Genomic DNA, 20,605 nt, shown 5'->3' on the forward strand with positions numbered 1-20,605 from the left:
TGATAATTTTAATGCATTAAAAAGGATTTCAGGTATCACATCTATTTCCCTTCTACTCCAAGCATTTAAACACCCTTAGATGAAATAGCAGAGCCCCCAACTAGTATGCCACCGGATTCTGATTTCATACTCTAATCCTCATATCTGACAGAATACAAAGTGCGGGTGACACATGGCTAACAGTGCAACTTCCTTGAGCAGCCATTTAACTACCACAGAACACACTTAACACTGGGGCAAATCAATGCTGGACCTCAACTGCAGCTTCTGCCTACCCCCGTGACTTTTGTGCTACAGATCAGGTTGGCCGTGCTGGGAACATTCCAGAGCGGTGGAAGTGCCGGCCAGTTTGGCATTACAAGGTTGTAACAAGGACATTCCACCTATGCTACCAGTTGTCCCAAGGCAGAACCAACACTGAAGACAAAGTATCTTTCATTTGGCAAGCGGCACAGCTTTTGTGAAGGGTAACTTGAAAATTTCTCCGCTCATGGGCAGACCTAGCTATTATCATTTATGAAAGTGGCTGAAATACACTGCCTAAATCACATGGGAAGTCTAGCAAACCTAAACCTACTGAAAACATCATCCTGATTCAGTGAATCAGAAATTATGCTTCCCTGCCCAGAATGGCTTCCTCATTCATTTCCATGGCAGGAGCTAATTTGCATAGACTTTTTATTTCTCATGAGGATTGGCTCCTTCCATTAAAGTGCACGCGGACTTCATGTGCACAAGGGATTATTCTGGGTGCACATTCTAGTATTCCAAAAGATTTGGGGAAGAAATACTCAAGCCAAATACTGTCCTGGCCAACTCAGATCATAATGATCTGTGCAATGTGTGTGCATAATGATCTTTTTTATTATTATTAGATTGTAAGCCTATGCGGCAGGGTCTTGCTATTTACTGTTTTACTCTGTACAGCACCATGTACATTGATGGTGCTATATAAATAAATAAATAAATAAATAAATAAATAAATAAATAATAATAATAATAATAATAATAATAATAATAATAATGGCTACATTGTGTAACTCCACTTAGCACATCACTGGTGCTAAATAAATTCATGCTTTTAGGAAACCAACTTCTTGGATTGCCTATTGCTATATCGCCCAATAGCTGAAGCTCTCTGATCGGTTCACAACTGTAATATATTATAGATCAAAACTTGGGTGTTTCACAAATTTACTATAATTGCTAAAGAGCTGGCCTACAATTCCAAATTGCCTGACGAAGAGTGCTTTGTCATTTTAAAACTGTCTAATCCTAAAACAAAGTAAAGTTGGCCCAAGGAACCTCCAGTATTCTGTCTCTTTCAAGTGGATAATCTACACGGAAACCAAATTTGAGCAGAATTTCAAACCAATACAGAAAATCCTGTAGCTCTTTGGTTGGCACCAAGCCATATTCCATATATCAGTTAGCTTTTTAATGAAACAGGTGAGGAGATACTTGATAACTCTGAAGTGTTCTGTCAAATAGGAGTCTTTAGTCTCATTGTGCTGGTTGTACACTTACAGATGTCCCAGAAAGAAAAGCAAAAATCATAAGAATCTTTATCCAGACTTGAGCATGAAGCAGATTATACCTACCTTTGCAAGAATTATGGTTAGTCGAAAACATTTTGTGATCTGATATCTTATTTAGGGCGCAATCCTATGCATGATTAAACAGAAAAAAAGTCCTGTAACTCCCAGCATGCTACAGCCATCCATGGAGTTGTAGAACTTCCCCATCCCCTTGTCTAAACATGCATAGGACTAATGCCTTTTGTTGGCTTTTTCTCTCTCAATGTAGAAAGCAGAACAGAGCTCTGAGTGTGTCCACCTCCCTCTCTGTCAGCTCCCAACCCTCTGTCACACTCGCATGATCAAAAAGCAGGACGCACAATGGGGCTATACAAGCAGGAATAGGGCTGATGTTCAATTGGGTCGGGGAGCGCCCCAAAAGCAGATTTAGCCCACAACCCGATGGAGACCTCAAATGCAACTCTTCACTTTGTCCCTCCTATGAGTGAATAGTTGTCATTCCTACAGGGGGGAACGGTGGAGGCTGTTGTCTCTGATTTTGGGGTGGGTGGATGGATGCTGCGAATCCATTCTGGGCTTCAGTCAGGATGGACCAGAACTCAAAGGAGCTATCCAAGGTACGCGGCTTAGGAATGGGGTTCAGCACCAAGGAGAGCTCCTTTAGCATTCTGGCGGGTTCTGAGTGAAATCCAGAATGATTCATGCCCCCCCTCCCTGAAATCAGAGCCACCAGCCTCCACTGGGAGGAAAGGGAAGTGGCGTACTTGACACGGCTGTAGTGGGGACAAAGCCCGTTCTCTAGCCTCGACATTGGATGGCTGAACTGCCACTGACAAGCGTGTGTGTGTGTGGGCGAAGTATCTCAGTGTGCTGAAGGACAGAGACACTCTGTACCATGGTACCAGGCAACCCTGCAATAGACAGGCCCTCCTGCCACCCATATATCATCCATCATGGCAGCAGGCATTCTGAGGGCAGGCAATAACCAACAGGTGAAAATACACTTAAGCAGCAACCATTACTGGGGGGAGGGGGAGAGGGAGGAGAAAGTTAGCATCAGATCAATCAATAGCTTCGCCCGTTTTAAAAATAACTAGTAAAACTTTTATTTTATACATCATGCCTGCTCTCTATACAAAGTGAGACTGGGTTATTTAGAAAACAAAGCAAAAGACGGACTTGTAACAATTCCCATTTTACGGAATGATGGCATTTAATAAAAACTTGAGAGGGAGCCATAAATGCGAGGTTAACACGTACTTTTCAAACAAACAAACAAACAAACAAACAAACAAACAAACAGAGAAAGGAACCACAGGGGTCAACACTGGGAAGTACAATTAAGAACTGGCAGACGGTGTCCACACAATTTACCCAATGATTTTTTAAAAGAAAAATCACATGAAGGATATCACAGCCAAACAATTCAGCTGCCTCGTGTGTCTGCTGAAAGCAGACCATTAGAATGGAATCCCATTGCCTTGGCTTGAATCCCAAAATGGGCTGTGGTGTCGTGCATTTGTCCTTGCACACAGCTAACCACACCTGAGCATCCTCTAACTGAAGAGCTTCTCCATGGTTCTCAAATCAGTAGAAGGAAACACTTCTGATCACCTGTCCAATTGTGATCCAGATTGCAAAAGATGCTTGAAAGATCCCTTCAGTGATCCAGGTAGAAACAAGAGAAATGACGCTGGCTGTGATATCATTCGGAAGCATTTAAAGTAACAAAGTGCAAAAGCTGATTTTCTCCCCTGCAAATATATCTGTCTATTTGTCATTCTGCTCTTTTTATTCTTCTTTCATTGGGAGGATGGCATTGAAAATACGTTCTGTAGATTATCAAATTGCCTGACATAATTATACTCATCAAGGATATTTATCAAGACTCTTTTGGAAAAGTGGCTTTAAAAAAATCAGCACCTACAATTTAAGAATCATTTAGCACTTATTTCTGAGTGGCACACAGTTTTGGCAGAAGTAGAAAATGGCTGATTTTTTTAAAAAATCATAATTTGGGAACAGTTTGGCTCTGGTTCAGATTTTTTTCTTCTTCTTCAATGAAGTATATAAAAGTTCTATTATCGAAAAATATTGGTTTTCACACTCCCAATGAACAATAACAAAAGCCTCCAAAGCAAATCTTCCAACCTTTCTTTTTACAGAGGGAGTTATATTTCAGGGGAGAAAACACAACTTTTGTATACCTAGAATCAGATGTTGTAGCACGACTACTGAGCAGACACACATTGAACAAAACAAGAACAAGCCTTTTGATTTCACAAAGGGGTTTGCCATTTTGTGAAGGCAAAGCAGCTAAAATCAGGAAAACAAAACAGGAAATTGTTCAGATTTTAAAGAAAAGGACACCCGAAGCAAGAGGAAAGACTGAGTTGATATACGCACGGAAGAAAAAAAAAAAGACAAAACCAAGTTCCACAGGGCTTCAGCACGCACACAAAGCTCAGTGTGAGCTAAGGTTGCCCTGTTCTTTTCATTGGCACACATGTGGATCAGAGAACAAGAGAGAAGACCTTGCTTATGTGAAGCATCATGTGCATGTCAAAGCCACTACAGGCACACAGCTGCTGCTGGTTCCGAGAGAAGATGTCATCAGAAAAATTCAACAACTGTTTGGAACAAGTAATAATACAAAGATACTGCATTCTTTCCCCCCATCAAAAGCCTTAATTCCGCCACCCCTCTGCAAAAATATTGACCTTTTCAGATCTAAAACAGTGCCTATGAGGGCTGTTTCCTGCATTCTCTTAGACATCTATAGCTCCTGGCTCATCACGTTCCAGTTTATAGGAGAACCGTCTGCAGCAAAGGCAATTGAGAGAAATTCCACACCTGTTGACGCGGGTTGGGCTACATCTTCCCATTATTCGTTCCAGCACTCTTCTAAGAGATGTGCAGGCTGTTTCCCCATCTGAGAAGCAACACATGGAGTCCAAGCAGTTGACACCTGTGCCTGTCTCAGTAAGCTGAGGAGGAAAACAGGAAAAAAAAAGGGAGTGAGATTAGCCTATTTAGCCATGGATGATGACGGCGATGATGATTTTTGGGCCAATATGACTCACAAATATCTTAAAAAAAAAAAAAAAAGCAACACAAATTGTAGGAACATGAATGCAGTATGTACCAGCTTACATGCATCCTTTTCGCAAATAATGCAAACAAGTCATGTTGGTCCTTTTGATTTTATAAACATTATGAAAGCTATGGCAGTGACTACAGCACTTAGATAGCACTTGGTGACCTTACTACTCATTTGGCGAATTTTCTTTACATGATAGCAAAAGTCAGATGCCAAAATACATGGATCAATAGCCTTCCCCAACCTGGTGTTTTGTCCAGATGTGTTGGACTAAATGACTACTGTCCATGCTGGCTGGGAATGGGAGTTGTAGTCCAACACATCTGGTTAACATTGGATTGGGGCTGGATTAGCCGTTCTGGGATCTAGACCCTGGTCTACTTATCATTTATCCCCTCACTAAAGCTCCACCGGTTATATTTGTTTAATCTGGTTAATACATTTCTCCTAGTTATCTTGTTTTTCCCTTGTCAACAATTACCCATAACCTCAATAGTAGCTTTGATTTGGCAAACTATCCCCAAAGTCTCACTGATCTCATAGTGGATTCCAACTCCACATGTGGGAGTCACTGCTACAGTTACATCAATGAATAGAAATTCTTCATAGAAAGATAGAGGAATGTATTTTGCATTGACTATTCATGACCGCCTGCCAACATTTGTTGCTACCTGGACAGCACGACCTATTTCACGATCAACCAAATGACATCCATTTTCTTGTGTAGTGCCGAGGCGTAATTTAAGTAGGAGAGTGGTCTTACGCACCCTCTATCATGTACACAAATTGCTTTTTGGCACACCATGCAGAATTTTCAATATGCAAGTTGAGAACCGAGATCTTGATTCACATCCAGTTGCCATGCCTCTGCCTCCCAGCATCACAAAACCTACTCATAACACCAGCACATAAAAACAGAATGTTCACACAATCCATGGCTGATCCTACTTGAAGTCTTCCTTCATGTGAATCGCCCCCTTGGGGCACGGATCTCCTTGGAGGCATGTACGTTACAAAAGTAATAAATACATAAATAAATTAGTAACAATTTTTTCATCTTGCATGAAGTGGCCACAGCAAATGCGAATTAGAGAGTTTGATCAGAGAGTGCCAGGCAAGGAAAAAAGTATGTTTCTATCTGGAAGCAAAGTAGTAACATTAAACAGAGAGCACCAAGGGAAGACAAACAGCAGCAGGACATTAGAGCCGAAATGAAAGAAAAGGCTCTTCTTAGTTAGTAGAGTAGTAGAAATAACGGCATTGAGGGTTAAAAAAAAAAACAGCAAACAGCAACAGTTACTTCCATGCATGAATATCTTAGCTGAAACCCATTATCCAAAGCTTTTAAGAATTTTGGCAAACTTCAAATGTGTTAGAAACGTCACAACACTGCGGAGGAACTCAGTCGTAGCTAAAATTCTCTCTTTTCTCAAGAAAGGAAATAGCTATTTGTTCAGTTTGACATCAGCTGCACTGAACATCATGGTAATTTATCATTTGGCCAGATTCAGAGCTGCAAGGTCCAGCCGTATTCCTTTGAAAAGCGATACTCCGATAAGGAGTGAGGAGTCACTCTACTCAGCACTATGTGGGCAAAGCGACACACTTGATTGTTTCTTTTTTGAAAAAGAGAGATGCAAACATTGTCCTCCTAATTCCAATTGTGTGCTAACTACTTTGCATGTTTTCTAGCAAAGCCTGGCAATAAAACAGGTTCGAATTAGCTGTGGTTTCAGTAAAGACAGTACAAATGCATGCCTGTGTGAATTAGTAGAAGAGATTAAGAGAAGAATCAAATGGCTTAATGAAGAATCACGTCCTGTGGGTATATGGTTTTTGAGCGCGCTGAACACATCCCACTATTGGGATCAGGAGTGGCAAAACAGATTTCTGGAGCACCAAAATCTGTGAAAGGAGATGTTGAACAGGCAGGACATGTGCACACCCTGGAGGTAAAGACGACTTTTATCATGTCGCCTTCATTCTCTCAAAATTGTCCATTTCCAGGTGTGTGGGTTTTTTTGCAACTGTGTCAAACTTTGGTGCCCCTATTTATTTGCTCATACTTGATATCTCAGGAATCTTAGGAGTCTTTTTATATAAAAAAGTAACATACTCTCTCTAAATACACACCTTAAGACCAAAGTCTATGTGGTCTTAACTATTCTTAAGAGACATTCACAAGTATTTGGAGACATAGTGGTTTAGATGTATGGTTATTAAAAACAACAACAACGTCAACTTCAGTTGATCTAAAGAGTAAAATCCTCTTTGCCAATAATGGGTTATTTTTCCACTGCTTCCTTTTCTGCCTCTTTCCTACAATATTTTAGCATGATTAAATGAAGGTGAATGACCATGCTGGGTTGGAATGATGGGAATTGTAGTCCCAACATATCTGGAGGACACCTGGCTGGAGAAGGCTGCATTTTTAATCACATTTTATTATTACTGTATTTCTTCGATTGTAAGACGCACACTAATTTCAGTACCACCAACAGAAAAAAAAAACCCCTAAGTCACGCCTGCGATTCTAAGACGCACCCCGTTTTTAAAGATGTTTATATGGGGGGAAAAGTGCGTCTTAGAATCGAAGAAATACGGTATTATTATTTATTGCATTTATATCTCTCCTTTTTTCCTCCAAGGAACCCAGGGTGGCATACATAATCCTCCTCCTCTCCATTTTATCCTCACAACAACCGTGAGGTAGGTTGGGCTGAGAGTCTGTGACTGGCCCAAAGTCACCCAGTGGGTTTCCATGGCTGAGTCGGGACTAGAACCCGGATCTCCCGACTCCTAGCCCAACACTTTAGCCACTACGCCACACTGGCTCTGTATGCTTTGTATGTATCAATTGTGCACCCAGGACTTTCAGGCCTCCCTACTCCTGAGAGTCCCTCAGTAGCATTCAAGATGCTCTGAGAGACTATAAGCAGTAAAGAAAACCAGCTACACACTGGATGGGAGGGTCTCAGTGTAATGGAACTAAAAAACAACAACATTAATGCGCCGGATATTAGTGATCTTGTTAGCAAAACACAAAAACTGGAAAGGTGTCAAACGGTGAAAAATGCAGGAGGCAGGGCACCAAAGATGGGTTCATGAGAGAGACACATACAGAGAGAGACAGAGAGAGCTACCTAGGGAAGACGGGCACTCTTGCTGCCTAAGAACGTCAGTCAGCAGTTGCCTGCTGTCTTCCCTTCTGTGTCTGCTTTGAGCAAAACCATATGCTGAGCTGAGTGAGCCCCTTTCTTCTTCCATCTAAAAAGGACAGAAAAAGGAGCAGACCTTTTAAAGCCCCCTGCTCCTCTTCTGAAGTGAAGACAGCAGCGGCACCGAACGCCCAGCCATCTAGCCAGTGTAAAACCTCTAATGCCATACTGCCCATTTTGCTTACCTACAGTTGAAGCGCAGGGCTAGCCTTATACAATGCACAGTGTATACTGTACGCCGCCCTGAGATTAGTGATATAGGGCGGGATACAAATGTTTTAAATAAATAATGTGCCCATAGCAGAAGGCTATGAACAAGATGACCTTCCTACTGCGTTGACTTGGGGAAGGCAGGACAGGGCCAATGGACTTATACAGCATCTGCTCTGCTAGCTGTACTAGGCCCAGGAATAGCGGCCATTTTTAAAAAAGCCTCAAGCCTGCCTACAACCAAACACAATCCTTTCTTCTACAACTTATTCTGAGGCGGGGGCAGGCTGTTTGAAATAGTTCCACGCAAGCCCTCTCTGGCTGCCAAGCGGCATCTGATGACTGCACAGGAAGTCGCGATGTTCTTTCTACAGCACTTTGCACCGTATGGTAGTGCTTCGGTTTGCAGAGTATTATGGGCAAAAGACACTGGGCGGGAAACTCCTGGATACGCCCCTGCCATGATTTCACTGAACGTGGTCCCCCTTATGGATTAAAAGGGGGGGGCAGACGCCCAAGCAGTTCACAAATGGTGTTGAACACATTTTTTGCTCAGAATCACAGCAGAGCTTCATTCATAAACAAATGAAACTGACATGGCTCATTTTTGAATGTCGTATTGATAATGTAAGAAATCCAATTTGCGAAGCACGTAACACATTTAGGATTTCAATCAAAATAAAAAGTGACTTACTGGCAAGCTGTTTGTTGCATTTGTTTCGGCTAGGAAGGATGAACTCCAAAAAACTGGTTTATTATGCTTTTATAATGTTCTTCACATAGAATATCCAACAGCTCTGTTACCTCCAAATTATAGGCCTTTACTAAAAGTACACTTCAACCACCTTGCTTACCAATATGTTCATGGTTGATAACTTCAGGGTGGACTACCAGGAATTCATTGCTATAAAAATATCATTTACATTTAGACATTTTCTAAGGTTTGGGGGCTGTAGACCTCATGATCTGTATGCTTTGATAAAAGCAAGAAGCTGCACAATTATTTTAGATTTGCTAATTGCAAACTGTAATGGGTTTGGGTCACTGATACCATAATAGACTGGCTTGTGGGGCTTTTCAAAAGAATTCTGCTAATGCTGATTGAAAATAAAGCATAGTTTTCCAGAGGAAAATATAGTAATTCCGTAACCATTGTATGAGGTGTACCAAATTATGTATAGTGTGGAGAGAGTGGATAGGCAGACATTTTGTATCCTCTCATATAATACTAGAACCCAGGTAATCCCATGCAGTTGATTGGTGGGAGATTTGGGACAGGTGAAAGAAAGTTCTCCACACAGCACATAGTTGGAATTGATTTCCACAAGATGGCCACCTATTTAGATGGCTTTCAAAGGGGACTGGACAAATTTATGGAGGTGAAGGCTATCAATGGCTACTAGTCCCAATGGCTCTATGCTATCTCTTGGAACATAGGCAGTATGCCTAGTACACCAATTGCTGGGGAACATGGGTGGGAGGGTGCGATAGCTGCACTCATTTAGATGCTCTGGAATCCTAAGAAGTAAATACTGTTTGAATACAGGAGTGACCACAACATATACTGAGAATATACATTTTAGCATTACTACTTGCATATTCCAAATTCAGCATGAAAATGAAATTAGCGTTAGTTATTGCAGGCTTCAGAACACTGACACATCTGAGCTTCAGAAGTCATAATGCCCTTCATGAATGTCCTATTATCAATGACATAAGTTCTGTAATAAGACTCTACAGGAGCCAGGAATCTGGGATTCTTGCCCTTTTGGTAAATGAAATGAACTTTTAAAAATTGATAGGGGCAGAGGGAGCCAGGGAATTCTGACAATTAGCAGTTAAGTTTGAAGACGCATTAAAATCTTTGGCTTATGACTCAGTGACATCACTGTTTCAATTTTTTACTGATTTTCTGAGGCATGCTGGGAAAATATCCACAACTATGAGGTAGTGAACTGCTCTTCAGACATTTCCAGAATGTCTTAATTTCATTCAGAAGTATTACAACACAACGTCTTTATTATTTTTGTTAGTTGAAGGCTCTTGCTCTGAGGAAAGATACATAAATCCTTGCAAATTTCTCAACAGAAGAGAAGCAGCATAGAAATTGAGAAGCAGGATCCACTAACTGTGGGGAAATGACTAATTCATGTCTGGAAAACAACAGAGGCCATCACTATATTCTGATTCGATTTTTCTGCATCCCATTTTTAATATATCATTAGACTTTCACATATTGCACAACCCTTAAAGAAGAGAAATTGGATCATTTATTGCTACAGCTTGGGATGTGGACGTTCATTAATGTGCCTTGGGAAATGTCAACCTGCATGAGTAACATGATGGAAATTAAGATGACATAGTCCTTCAGCAAAAGCACTTGGTGGTTTTTGAGATTTAGGCCTTAGCTAGACCTAAGGTTTATCCCAGGATCATCCCTGCCTGCTCCCAGGATATCTAGTGTGTCATTTACATGAACAGGGATGACCCTGGGACAATCCTGGGATAAACCTTAGGTCTAGCTAAGGCCTTAATAGTCATTGGCCATTTCCTGACCTTTCCCACTAGATATCAACAATGTCAGATGTCAATATTCAGTATAAGCTATTAGTTTAGAAATCATGGGAACTGAAAACATTATTTTGTGCTTTGGTTATGCTCACAAGCACAAGTGGCTATGTACTGTGGAAGAATACCTTGGGGTCAGAATGCAATCTGAAAACATGCATTTTGCCCACTACTAACTAAATCAATTCTGCTTTATAATTTTAGCACTTTCAATTATCAGAACCAGTGCTGGCACATTATTAGTTCTTATTGTAATGCCATACAACTTGGCAGAGGGACAAGAAGTCTGATTATTTAGATTTTTACAAGGTCAAATTCGAAAGGTTGTTTGCATACACCTATAGACTTTTTGAATACTACTGTATACCACTTCAGATTTTTCTTGTACCATCAGATATTGGCCCAGTCTGCATGTATATATATTTGCTTCTTAAGCGGAGTTATGCAAGAACCTTGTGCCCGTGTGCTCCATCCTTAAATCATCCCTTTCCGGTGCACCCTGATTCACCACTTCCTGGGTTAATTAAAAATAGCTTTTTCAGATCTGAACTAAGACAATGGTTACCAGGATTGAACAAGTCAAGCTCTTACACCAACATCATACCATGGTTTAAGATCCTGGTAACCATTATTCCCCAGTTCAGGTATGGTGGGGAAGTATGGTTAATAAACGCAGAATGTGTTGAATTGCAACACTCCGAAAAGGGAGAAGGGAATGGCACAGGTAGAAGGCTTGTGCATATCTTGACTTACTAGGCTGAGATATGTATGTCTGAACCAGGTCATTACCTCAAACTCAGAAGAACATCAGAAGTGCCCTGATGCTGGATCAGACCAAGGGTCCATCTAGACCAGCACTCTGTTCTCACAGTGGCCAACCAGTGGTCACGATATTTTTGCATAGCTTTCTCCTACATTTTACTCTCTCCAGTCACACGCCTGTTGAATTTCATCAGCTGACCAAGTGCATAAGCGGTATGTTTCAGGCGCTAATGTATTCATCCAACTCAATAACACCGTCCCATCAACCCCGATTACAGTAAAACATCCACAATACTCTCAAATGCAACACGCAATATTAAGTTGTACAAATGTATCTATCACAAAGAGGTTCTCCCTCCCCATTTCAAAGCAACAATAAAATAAAATTAGAGAAAGGCAAAGTAATCAACAAAGAACAGTTTCTTTTGCTGTATCTGGTACTGTCCAACATGCAGAAAGCACTGTTAGCTATCATGGATGGGCAAGTTAAGCAGAAGCATTGGGACCATGCTTGGATTGTTTTAATCATCTTGTATAGCAGAACAGGGAGTAGACTTGGATTCTGTATATTGAACATCATGCTTGCAACTTCTCCTTCATACCCACGATAAGAGCTATATAAACACACACACATACATATATATATGTACATGCTACGTTCAGCCTGCAAACACAGAGCAAAGCTAAGGCAGGAAGTCAGAAATGTACAAACTTGAGCTGCTGTTATTGCCCTCTTAGTCCACACGCTAGTATCCATGCCTCTTTCCCTTTTCTCTCTCTCTCAGTGCTGGTTAGCTGACTTTCAGCATGCATAAAAATTGGGTGAAGAACTGCCCCTCCTACTCTACCTAATTTTGCTCAGCTGACTCGTGGCCCTGGACAATGGCTGCAGTGCGATGCATTCGTCACTTAAAGCAACTCTGCTGGAGTACATCTACAAGTGGACAAAGAAGGAATGGAACATACAAGTCAGTGAGAAGAAGTCATCCTTCAAAAAGACAGGCACAGGACAGGATCATTAAAGACAAACATCTTCAAAATGCAGGGACAAATTTCGTAGGCAGAGCACATATGCTTAGGGACACTGGTTTCTGAATGGTAACATACAGTACCTAACACGGCATGGGTGATAACTTGACAAATGCAGAGGAAAGGTTTCGTTCACAATTTAATACACTAAGTATGTACTGAATTGAAATGACACATACCTGCCTTATTTATGGGCCACACGTGCTGAAACGTGCAGAATGCAGCTTCCTGGCTGTAATCCCACCCACCACCCACCCCCTTTGTAAACCAGTGTTCCTACACATAGGAGACTTAATACAAGCAGGTCAGTTCCTAACACCATCCATGTCATTCAATCTTCATTTTAAACATTCCTTCACTTTCACATTTAATGTGAAAGGGAATTTGCACACAACAATAACACTAGCATGTGTGTTCTTCAGTCAAGACTTTACCAAAAGCAAGGTCAATGGGTCATTTCTTTTCATACGATTCGACAATGAGTTATAGTACAGAAGGCAACAGCAAGAGATGCCACAGCAGCAATGTGAAGTCAAATCAAACTGTTAGAACTAGATATTAATATTTCACAGATATACAAACCTGACACAGAGCAGGGAGCTAGGGAACTCAGGAACACACTCAACCTTGAGTACATCCTTAAAGCAGATTCCCCACACATGTATCATTTTCATTACGAGGTACTGGAGAACACAACTGGTTTTCACGTATTCATCTAATGTTTATTTGGCTCAGCATTGGTATATTATTATTTATTTATTTATATTCATTATTTTGTTTACAATATTTATATACCGCTCCCCATTCAAGAATTTCAGAGTGGTGGACAAATCAAGTGAAAGAATAAAATAGAATAAAAACACATTAAAAGCACATTTTTTAAAAGAAACAAAGTTAAAATACACCATGGCTGTTCATGTCTCTAGAAAAGATTAACTTTAGAGGACACAGCACCCATGGTTAATGGAATTACTGCTACTTTCACATTTCTTTGGTTATTGGTATCTCTTGGGCACAACAAATCATCATTAAATGTTTTCTTACTTGCGCATTAAAACCACGAACTGAAAACATCCCTAGAGGATATCTTGTTCCAGCTATTCCTGTCCTGATGCAAGATTAAATTTATTATGAGATTATCACACTGGCAGTTATGAATGCATGTTTGTTTCAGCTGTATTAATGTCACTCCTGAATAGGTACATGTCTGTTTTCATTTGTTTCTTTGACTTCCAAGTCATAAACTGACATTAAATCAGAACATGACTAATCTCTTAGAGAGGGACGTGATGTAGATCTCAATGCATTTTCATCTCAGAGTTGATGTACTAGTTTCTACATAAAATTAGCTTCCTTTGTAATTCAAATAATGGCTTTTTAAATGCCAGTCTTAGGCCTCATCGACACCAAGCAGGATATTGCACAATGAAAGCAGTATATAAAAGGCAGGAGCCACACCAAGCAGGATATAGTGGTATGAAAGTCGTATATCACGTGTCAATGGGCCCCAACAGTTGTCAGTGCACTTCTATACTGCTATAAACAGTAGTGTGGCTCCTGCCTTTTATATACTGCTTTCATAGCGCAATATCCTGCTTGGTGTAGATGAGGCCTTAGTTCAACATGAATGTTGTGCTAAAGTTGGCATTAAAAGCCATAAATGTTGAACTAACGTTTTACCCACCTAATCTAACTGGACAAGTAATGGAACAGATCTGACCAATGGGAATTTCAGTTAACACATTTAGTGGTATGAACATTTGCAGAGAATCTTCTAATCTGCTCTCAAATGTAGCACTGATTGTCAAAAATGCAAACCCATAGCTGGGCTTTATCACTTCAGGTGAGAGGTTCTAGCCTAGCCTTCTACCCAAAATGTCAGGTTTCTAGGTTTAGGGATCTCCCCCACATCCCCCATAGGTAGAGGAGCCTTTTCTCCAATGCCAAACTTAAGTCGTATTGTGACCAAAGCTGACGTTTTCTTGCACACTTCTTTTAGACACTTTTAACAGAAAGATAGTTTATACTATTTAAAAAGAAAGATCAAACAAAAGGAAGGAGCTACTTGCATGATGAGTAGGGCCATAAAATATAGCAGACAAGGTACTTCTTCTGGAAGAAGAAGTGCTACTGTTAAGTAACCAAGTTTCATTGTCATATAATGGGGTTATGTTTGAGAGTTGCCTGCAACAATGCAGATGGAAAATAGGAAAATAATCTGAATGCATGGAATGCGTTCCGCATCCACTGTATAGAACCAGGAAGCCCACACTGCTGTTTTAAGCAGCTTTGATTCCACATAGTTGGGAAAGGAGACAATGAATCTAAGGCCACAGCTAGACCTAAGGTTTATCCTGGGATCATCCAGGGTTCACCCCTGTCTGAGCACTGGATCCCCTGTGTGTCACCTAGATGAACAGGTTTGACCCCTGGATGATCCAGGGATAAACCTTAGGTCTAGCTATGGCCTAATATGGCTGTATTTTTCCAACATCTCATTTCATTTGTTATAATTCTATACCACACCAAGCCAAAGTTCCCTGGGCAATTGAGAAGAATGACAGAAGTTTCCTGATGCAGATTAAATGAGACATTCCATCGTTGCAAATATCAGTTTTCATTCATTGTACTGGTGAGCAGAGTTGGAGAGCCATGAAGGTACTGGAAGATCATAATAATTTGCAAATACCAGTTGCTGTGCTGATAATACAAAAAGCAAAAGTAGCTTTCCTGGCCATAAGAAAATTTTTAGAATCCATATTAGTGCAACACCTTACTAGACCAGTTCAAAAGTCACAAAATTGTGACATTTGAGTTGGCCTAATAAAGTTACACAAATATATGCTGACAATATTTTTTAAGAAATAGGAATTGGACTTTTACAGCAAGATTCAATACTGCCACAGGCACAAAAGTCAGGGCAAGTTTATGGTCTGCCTACCATAGAGAAGATGAAGAAAGTAAATTGCATACACACTTCTGAAACATTCCCACCAAACACGCACACACATTTTACCTCTACCTGGAAATAGTTCAACTATCCATATTAGCATTCAAAAGATATGAAATCACATTAAAATGACCAGAGGAGCTTTCCTTCAGCTTATGAGCCTGCCACTGAAAGCAGTCTGTAAGTCACTGTGCCTGTTCAGACAACACGCTAAGCCATGCTTAGGCTGCACACTCTTCTGCAGCAAATGGTTAGTGAGCATGTTTAAAACATGGTTACGCAGCTAGCATGGTTAGGAATAGTTCAGACGACACGTTAAGCCATAATGTTTAGCTCAAAATGCTTAACCACCGTGGCTGAGCATGTCGTCTGAACAGGGTCACTCTGATTGTACAGAAAGTTATTCCAATTCTATGCCACAAAATCCTCCTGTCTTCAAAAGGGCATTAACTGTAATGGACTGTGTTGGGAAGGGCAAAGTTAGCTACAGCTTCTGAATTGCCACTGGTATAGCTTGAAGCTTTCATGGCATTTGGAACATCAGGCAAGGATTGCAAGGTTAATCACTATAAAAAAAAGGGGGGGGGGGGGAAACACTAGCAGGTGGTCTAAACCAGGACCTCTCTTCATTTCCATGTCAAAGCTCTACCTAATATGAACCACCATGCCTTTCGCAGGTCTGGTTCTCCATGTCTACACTTAGAATTTCTAACAGACGTAGGCAGGGTTCAAGGAGACTGCCAGAAAGATATCACTGCAGTGGGGGAGTTATTGGCTGAAGAAGCAGACAGAAACTGCGATGAAGAGCCAAATGCTGCTGGATTAATCAGGTTTCAAAAGAGCAAACAGATCCAAGAACTTCATTTTGGCAATTGGCAAGAGCTCTCTTATGTAATTCTCATCAAGAAAGAACAAACCACTCTCAAAGGGCAACAGAGGAGGCACCTCACCTTTACACGCCAGCTTTGCTTGCCTGGGAAAGAGGGAGACGGGATCCTGCTGTGGTCTGCTGAATGGGGAATTATGCCCCTACATGTTTGACTGGGTGATGGACAGTGTTAACACACATGAGTATGCACATGTCTTATGGGGGTGTATGGAAAGGGCACGTGTGTTGGCCAATTTTAAAAAACTGCTAATTGACCAAGGAAGTTCCCTGAACTTAAATTGAAATGTAGAAAGAAAGCTTGGGGTGAACATTTATAGGATGTGATACATGCTTATGCCCTGATCCTATGAACCATGGCACCAGTTGGCCTCTCCCCTATCAGTGAAATGCCAGAACCCATTGTATGGAGGCCATTCTGTGCCAGAAACAATGGCCATCATGGCCTCCCACAAAAAGCACTGGTACAAGACAGTAGTACATCTAAAGGAACCTGGCACAGTAAGTGGCAAATTCAGAAATGCGGAGAGTGGGGAGTCCAGATACTAGATTTTAGGCATTTGTGCCCACCCCCACGCCCCGCAATCCGTCAGACTATTTCAGATTGAAGGCCAGACTGTCTGGGCTTTGCCCTAATACGTAAATGCCTCAGGTCCTGTTATGGTGTTACCTTAGGAATTCCAAATATCTCCCGCACCACCATTTTTCTTTAGGCAACTGCTCAGGGGCAAGGGGAAATGATAGGAATGGATCTAGGTTATGCCATCGCAGGGACTGAAGCCGTGGAAAAATGTAGGCCCCACAGTTCCCAGCATCCCTTGATATATTACAAGATCACCCATCAGTCAGCACTTGCGGTAATCCGCTCATCACTAATAAGTAGCCGGTAATCAATTATATTGGCATGGCCAGAGCAAGATCAATTTACATAAATCACCTGTTAGCCGTTAAGAAATTAGTCTCTACCTCAAAATATAAATATTCAGAGTTCTGAAACATCCATCCTTGGCAATATTAATTACTATCATTGAGATTCCAACATAATCAAAAGACTGACAAAGAATTGGCATTAACAATTTAAAAGCTGCTATGTAGAAAGAAATTTCTGTTTCACATACTAGATGACTACAGTAATTTAACCAAGAATTGCAGGTAAGGCTTCAGTCCAGACACAGAGAAGGGCTAGAAAATGTATTCATCTCTGCAATAAGGCCTCCTCTTTTAATACTACACAAACCATATGTAAAAATGAATTACCTGGGCTTTTTCTGTACTTGTGGGCTCCAGGTGTCCATAGAGTACTTTTTTCACAACATCAAAAGCCAAACAAGTGACAACTATGATGATTATGGCAAACCAAGCAGAGCCACTGGACAGCAACTGGACAAATACGAAGTACATGTCTTGAGTGTGCAAAAATGGCCTGGAATATATTTTTTTTTAAAAAAAATAAGAGACAAGAAAATGGAGTTCAGTGAACAGAGAAGAAGAAAAAAATCAGAACAGAGTATCTATTAATACCACTGCCTAAAATAATTATTGTTTATTTAAATTATATTTTAATCCAACTTTCAAAACAAACTGCCCTCACAAGGCGGCTTATAAGACTATGACAATAAAAATATGATTACAATTCCAAAAATAAAACTCAGCAGCAGGAAAAGATTTTTCTGAGTATAGCACAACTTAGGCCTCAGCTAGACGAGGGGAGTCAGAGGGAGGCGATCTTGTGATTTTATGATCTCGAGATCGTTGCCCTGGTTTACATGCGGCGTGCGACATTGCAGCCACCATTTTTTCTTTTAAAGAACACAGAGCGCATGAACGCTCGTGTACAGAAGGTGAGTGGGCTTGTTTTTTAAAAAAATCCCCGCTCCCCCCCCCCGATGGGCACAGAGCTCCTCTTTGCCCTGGGCGCGGTTACTCGCGAGGAGCTGGGACAACCCGTGACGCCCGGCCACACGTTCCGCAGTCTCGGGATCAGGACCGCAGACAAACCAGGCTAGATGGGTAGGGCAAAACGGAGGGATCATCCCTCCCTGCTCCTGGGATCCCCTGTGCGTCATCTGGACACAGGGATGATCCCGGGGCGATCCCCGGGAAAAGCCCTCGTCTAGCTATGGCCTGAGTCAAAAACAAACTGGAATAAATGTGACTGCAGAGCTTGTGTGTGGTTTTGAACCAGCAGCGTTGAGGTCGAATGCATCACCTTTGGGAAAGAGGTTCAAAAGTGTAGGGGCTAATTTGAGGTAGAAAAGTCTGGACCTTAGGTCCACCACTAAGCCGCCGAACCACAGCACAGAATATCATGCCATATTCCTTTTGACTAAATAAAGAATCTTGTCAAGGGCATGTCCCTTAACATGGGTAATTTCCCAACATTTTGGAGCTTGGGTGAACATGAAAAGCCCACAACAAAATAACCAGAATGGTTAGGAGATGGATATGGTCAATTGCCTGAAATACCCTGCTCTGAGGCCAGAGTCAGATAGTTACTGCAGAATACAGCTAATACCAAACAGGCAAGATCCTTCAAGCCATGTGTAATGATGGGGAGAGAAGGTTGTGCAGAAATCCTTGGTGTGAGAATGGGAGTGCAAAAACTACATAAGAGTATGTCCTAGAATGCCATCTAACTCTTCTGTAAAGGCTTAATACATAGATAATTTTGAGGGATCTCTAAACCAGTTTCCCCAAAGCAAGATGTTAATTTTTTTTTTTAAAAAAAAATGCTTTTGTCATTCTGCTGACATTTGTTATTCTGCTGGTGTTGTCCACAGGGCACGCTGTGTTTCTCTGGCTACATAGCACTGAAGATGCATTTGGCTTGCTGGTGCCCCTTTTTGCTTTCTGGTGTCACTTATTCCACCATCAATGCACAGAAATATCAGCAGTGGCTGCAGGGTCACAACTACCAAAGTGGTCAAGAGCATGGGAAGTCCACTTCAGTGCATTCATTGAATACTCCACCCCAACCACTAATAGCATAGACTACAAGCGCAAGGAGTTAGACGGGTAAATTCCATTCTCTTGTGTACATGCAGACACACATACACTTACCAGATAATTCCACCATAGAACAAGGAGAATATAAAGTAAAAGACAATGGAACCCCAGGTAACAAAATGATTTATCCACGTCCAGAAATGAGTCTCTAAGGCCATCTAAAAACACATAACAATATAAGAAAGTTGGCACATTTTCAGACGGCTAGGACATTTGATTAACAAACATGATTTTCCTTTAAATATCACAGGGTGAAAATATCAAGTCAAAGGAGGGCAAAAACGTTGATCTCACAGTTAACAGGTAATTAAGAATGTTAGTGGCTGCCACATTGCTGCTTGTGGTCACATTCTGCACAGCCTTATTGGCAATTCTCAATCCCAGTCGTTCACAAAACCTGGAAATGGGCTTAGAAATCATAAGACCTAAATCATAAATAATGGATGGCTATTCAGCCTACCCCTGATTTAAATGTTGGCATTCTGTTTGAACTTGAAACTAGAACTGCAACATGAACACTCTGACCCTGTTCAGACGACACAATGGACCTGTTCAGACAACACACTAAGCCATGATTAGACCACTAACCCCTTTGCAGGAACTATTAAGTGAGGCCCTGTTCAGATAACACACTAAACCACAGTGGTGAAGCATTTTGAGCTAAATGTTATGGCTTAGTGTGTCATGTGAACCACGACTTAGTGTGCCGTGTGAGCCATTCCTAACCATGGTGGCTACATAATCACAGTTCAAACATGCTCACTAACTACTTGCTGCAAAACAGTTAGCAGCCTAACCATGGCTTAGTGTGTTGTCTGAAGAGGTCCAGAGTGTGCTTAAACCATGGTTATGTAGCCACCATGGTTAGGAATGATTCACAACACACTAAGCCATAACGTTTAGCTTAAACACTGGCTCAGCATGTCATCTGAAAAGGGTCTTGGGAACATGGTTATGCTAACCACGGTTCACTGTGGCTACCACTAACTACATGTAGATCTGTTGCACACCGTGGACTGTGGTTAGTGAAGATGGTTAGAATGTGTTTATACAGCATGTGGTTATACAACACGGCATGCTAAGCCCTCATGGTTAGCCCCAATTGGTTAACCAGTATGGTCTAGTGTGTCGTCTGATCTTTCTTTTTGAAAACAGTTTTAGTAAAGTTTGAAAATGAAGAACAATAACATCTAGCAAAGTCACAACTATACATATATACCTTCATTGTAACTGTTATAACCATAACTGTGAAGACCAGAGTACCAAACGTCCAGTTTCCAAACATCTAAAAGAAAGAAAGAAAGAAAGAAAGAAAGAAAGAAAGAAAGATGTAATACA

General features: G+C 41.2%; 1 protein-coding gene across 6 annotated transcripts in view; it reads right to left on the reverse strand.

The window, feature by feature from the left end:
• The window catches only part of ATP11B (ATPase phospholipid transporting 11B (putative)), a 508,285-nt gene that overhangs the window by 419,127 nt on the left and 68,553 nt on the right, over positions 1–20,605 (reverse strand). For 3 of the 6 annotated variants that reach the window (XR_010025712.1, XR_010025711.1, XM_063131906.1), the window contains exons 26-29: positions 20,487–20,552; positions 19,322–19,425; positions 17,519–17,684; positions 4,392–4,525 (exon numbers count right to left, since the gene is read on the reverse strand). Coding sequence is in view for 4 of the 6 variants with exons in the window: in XM_063131906.1 (XP_062987976.1) it covers positions 4,392–4,525; positions 17,519–17,684; positions 19,322–19,425; positions 20,487–20,552 (470 nt within the window). In the remaining 2 variants the exon portion in view is untranslated. Of the gene's footprint in view, positions 1–2,963; positions 4,526–12,244; positions 12,331–17,518; positions 17,685–19,321; positions 19,426–20,486; positions 20,553–20,605 lie in introns of those variants that run through there. The other 3 variants (XM_063131908.1, XM_063131907.1, XM_063131904.1) reach the window with 3 other exon arrangements.

Source organism: Elgaria multicarinata, chromosome 8, assembly GCF_023053635.1.
Source record: "Elgaria multicarinata webbii isolate HBS135686 ecotype San Diego chromosome 8, rElgMul1.1.pri, whole genome shotgun sequence".
In the NCBI taxonomy this organism is placed as follows: domain Eukaryota; kingdom Metazoa; phylum Chordata; class Lepidosauria; order Squamata; family Anguidae; genus Elgaria; species Elgaria multicarinata.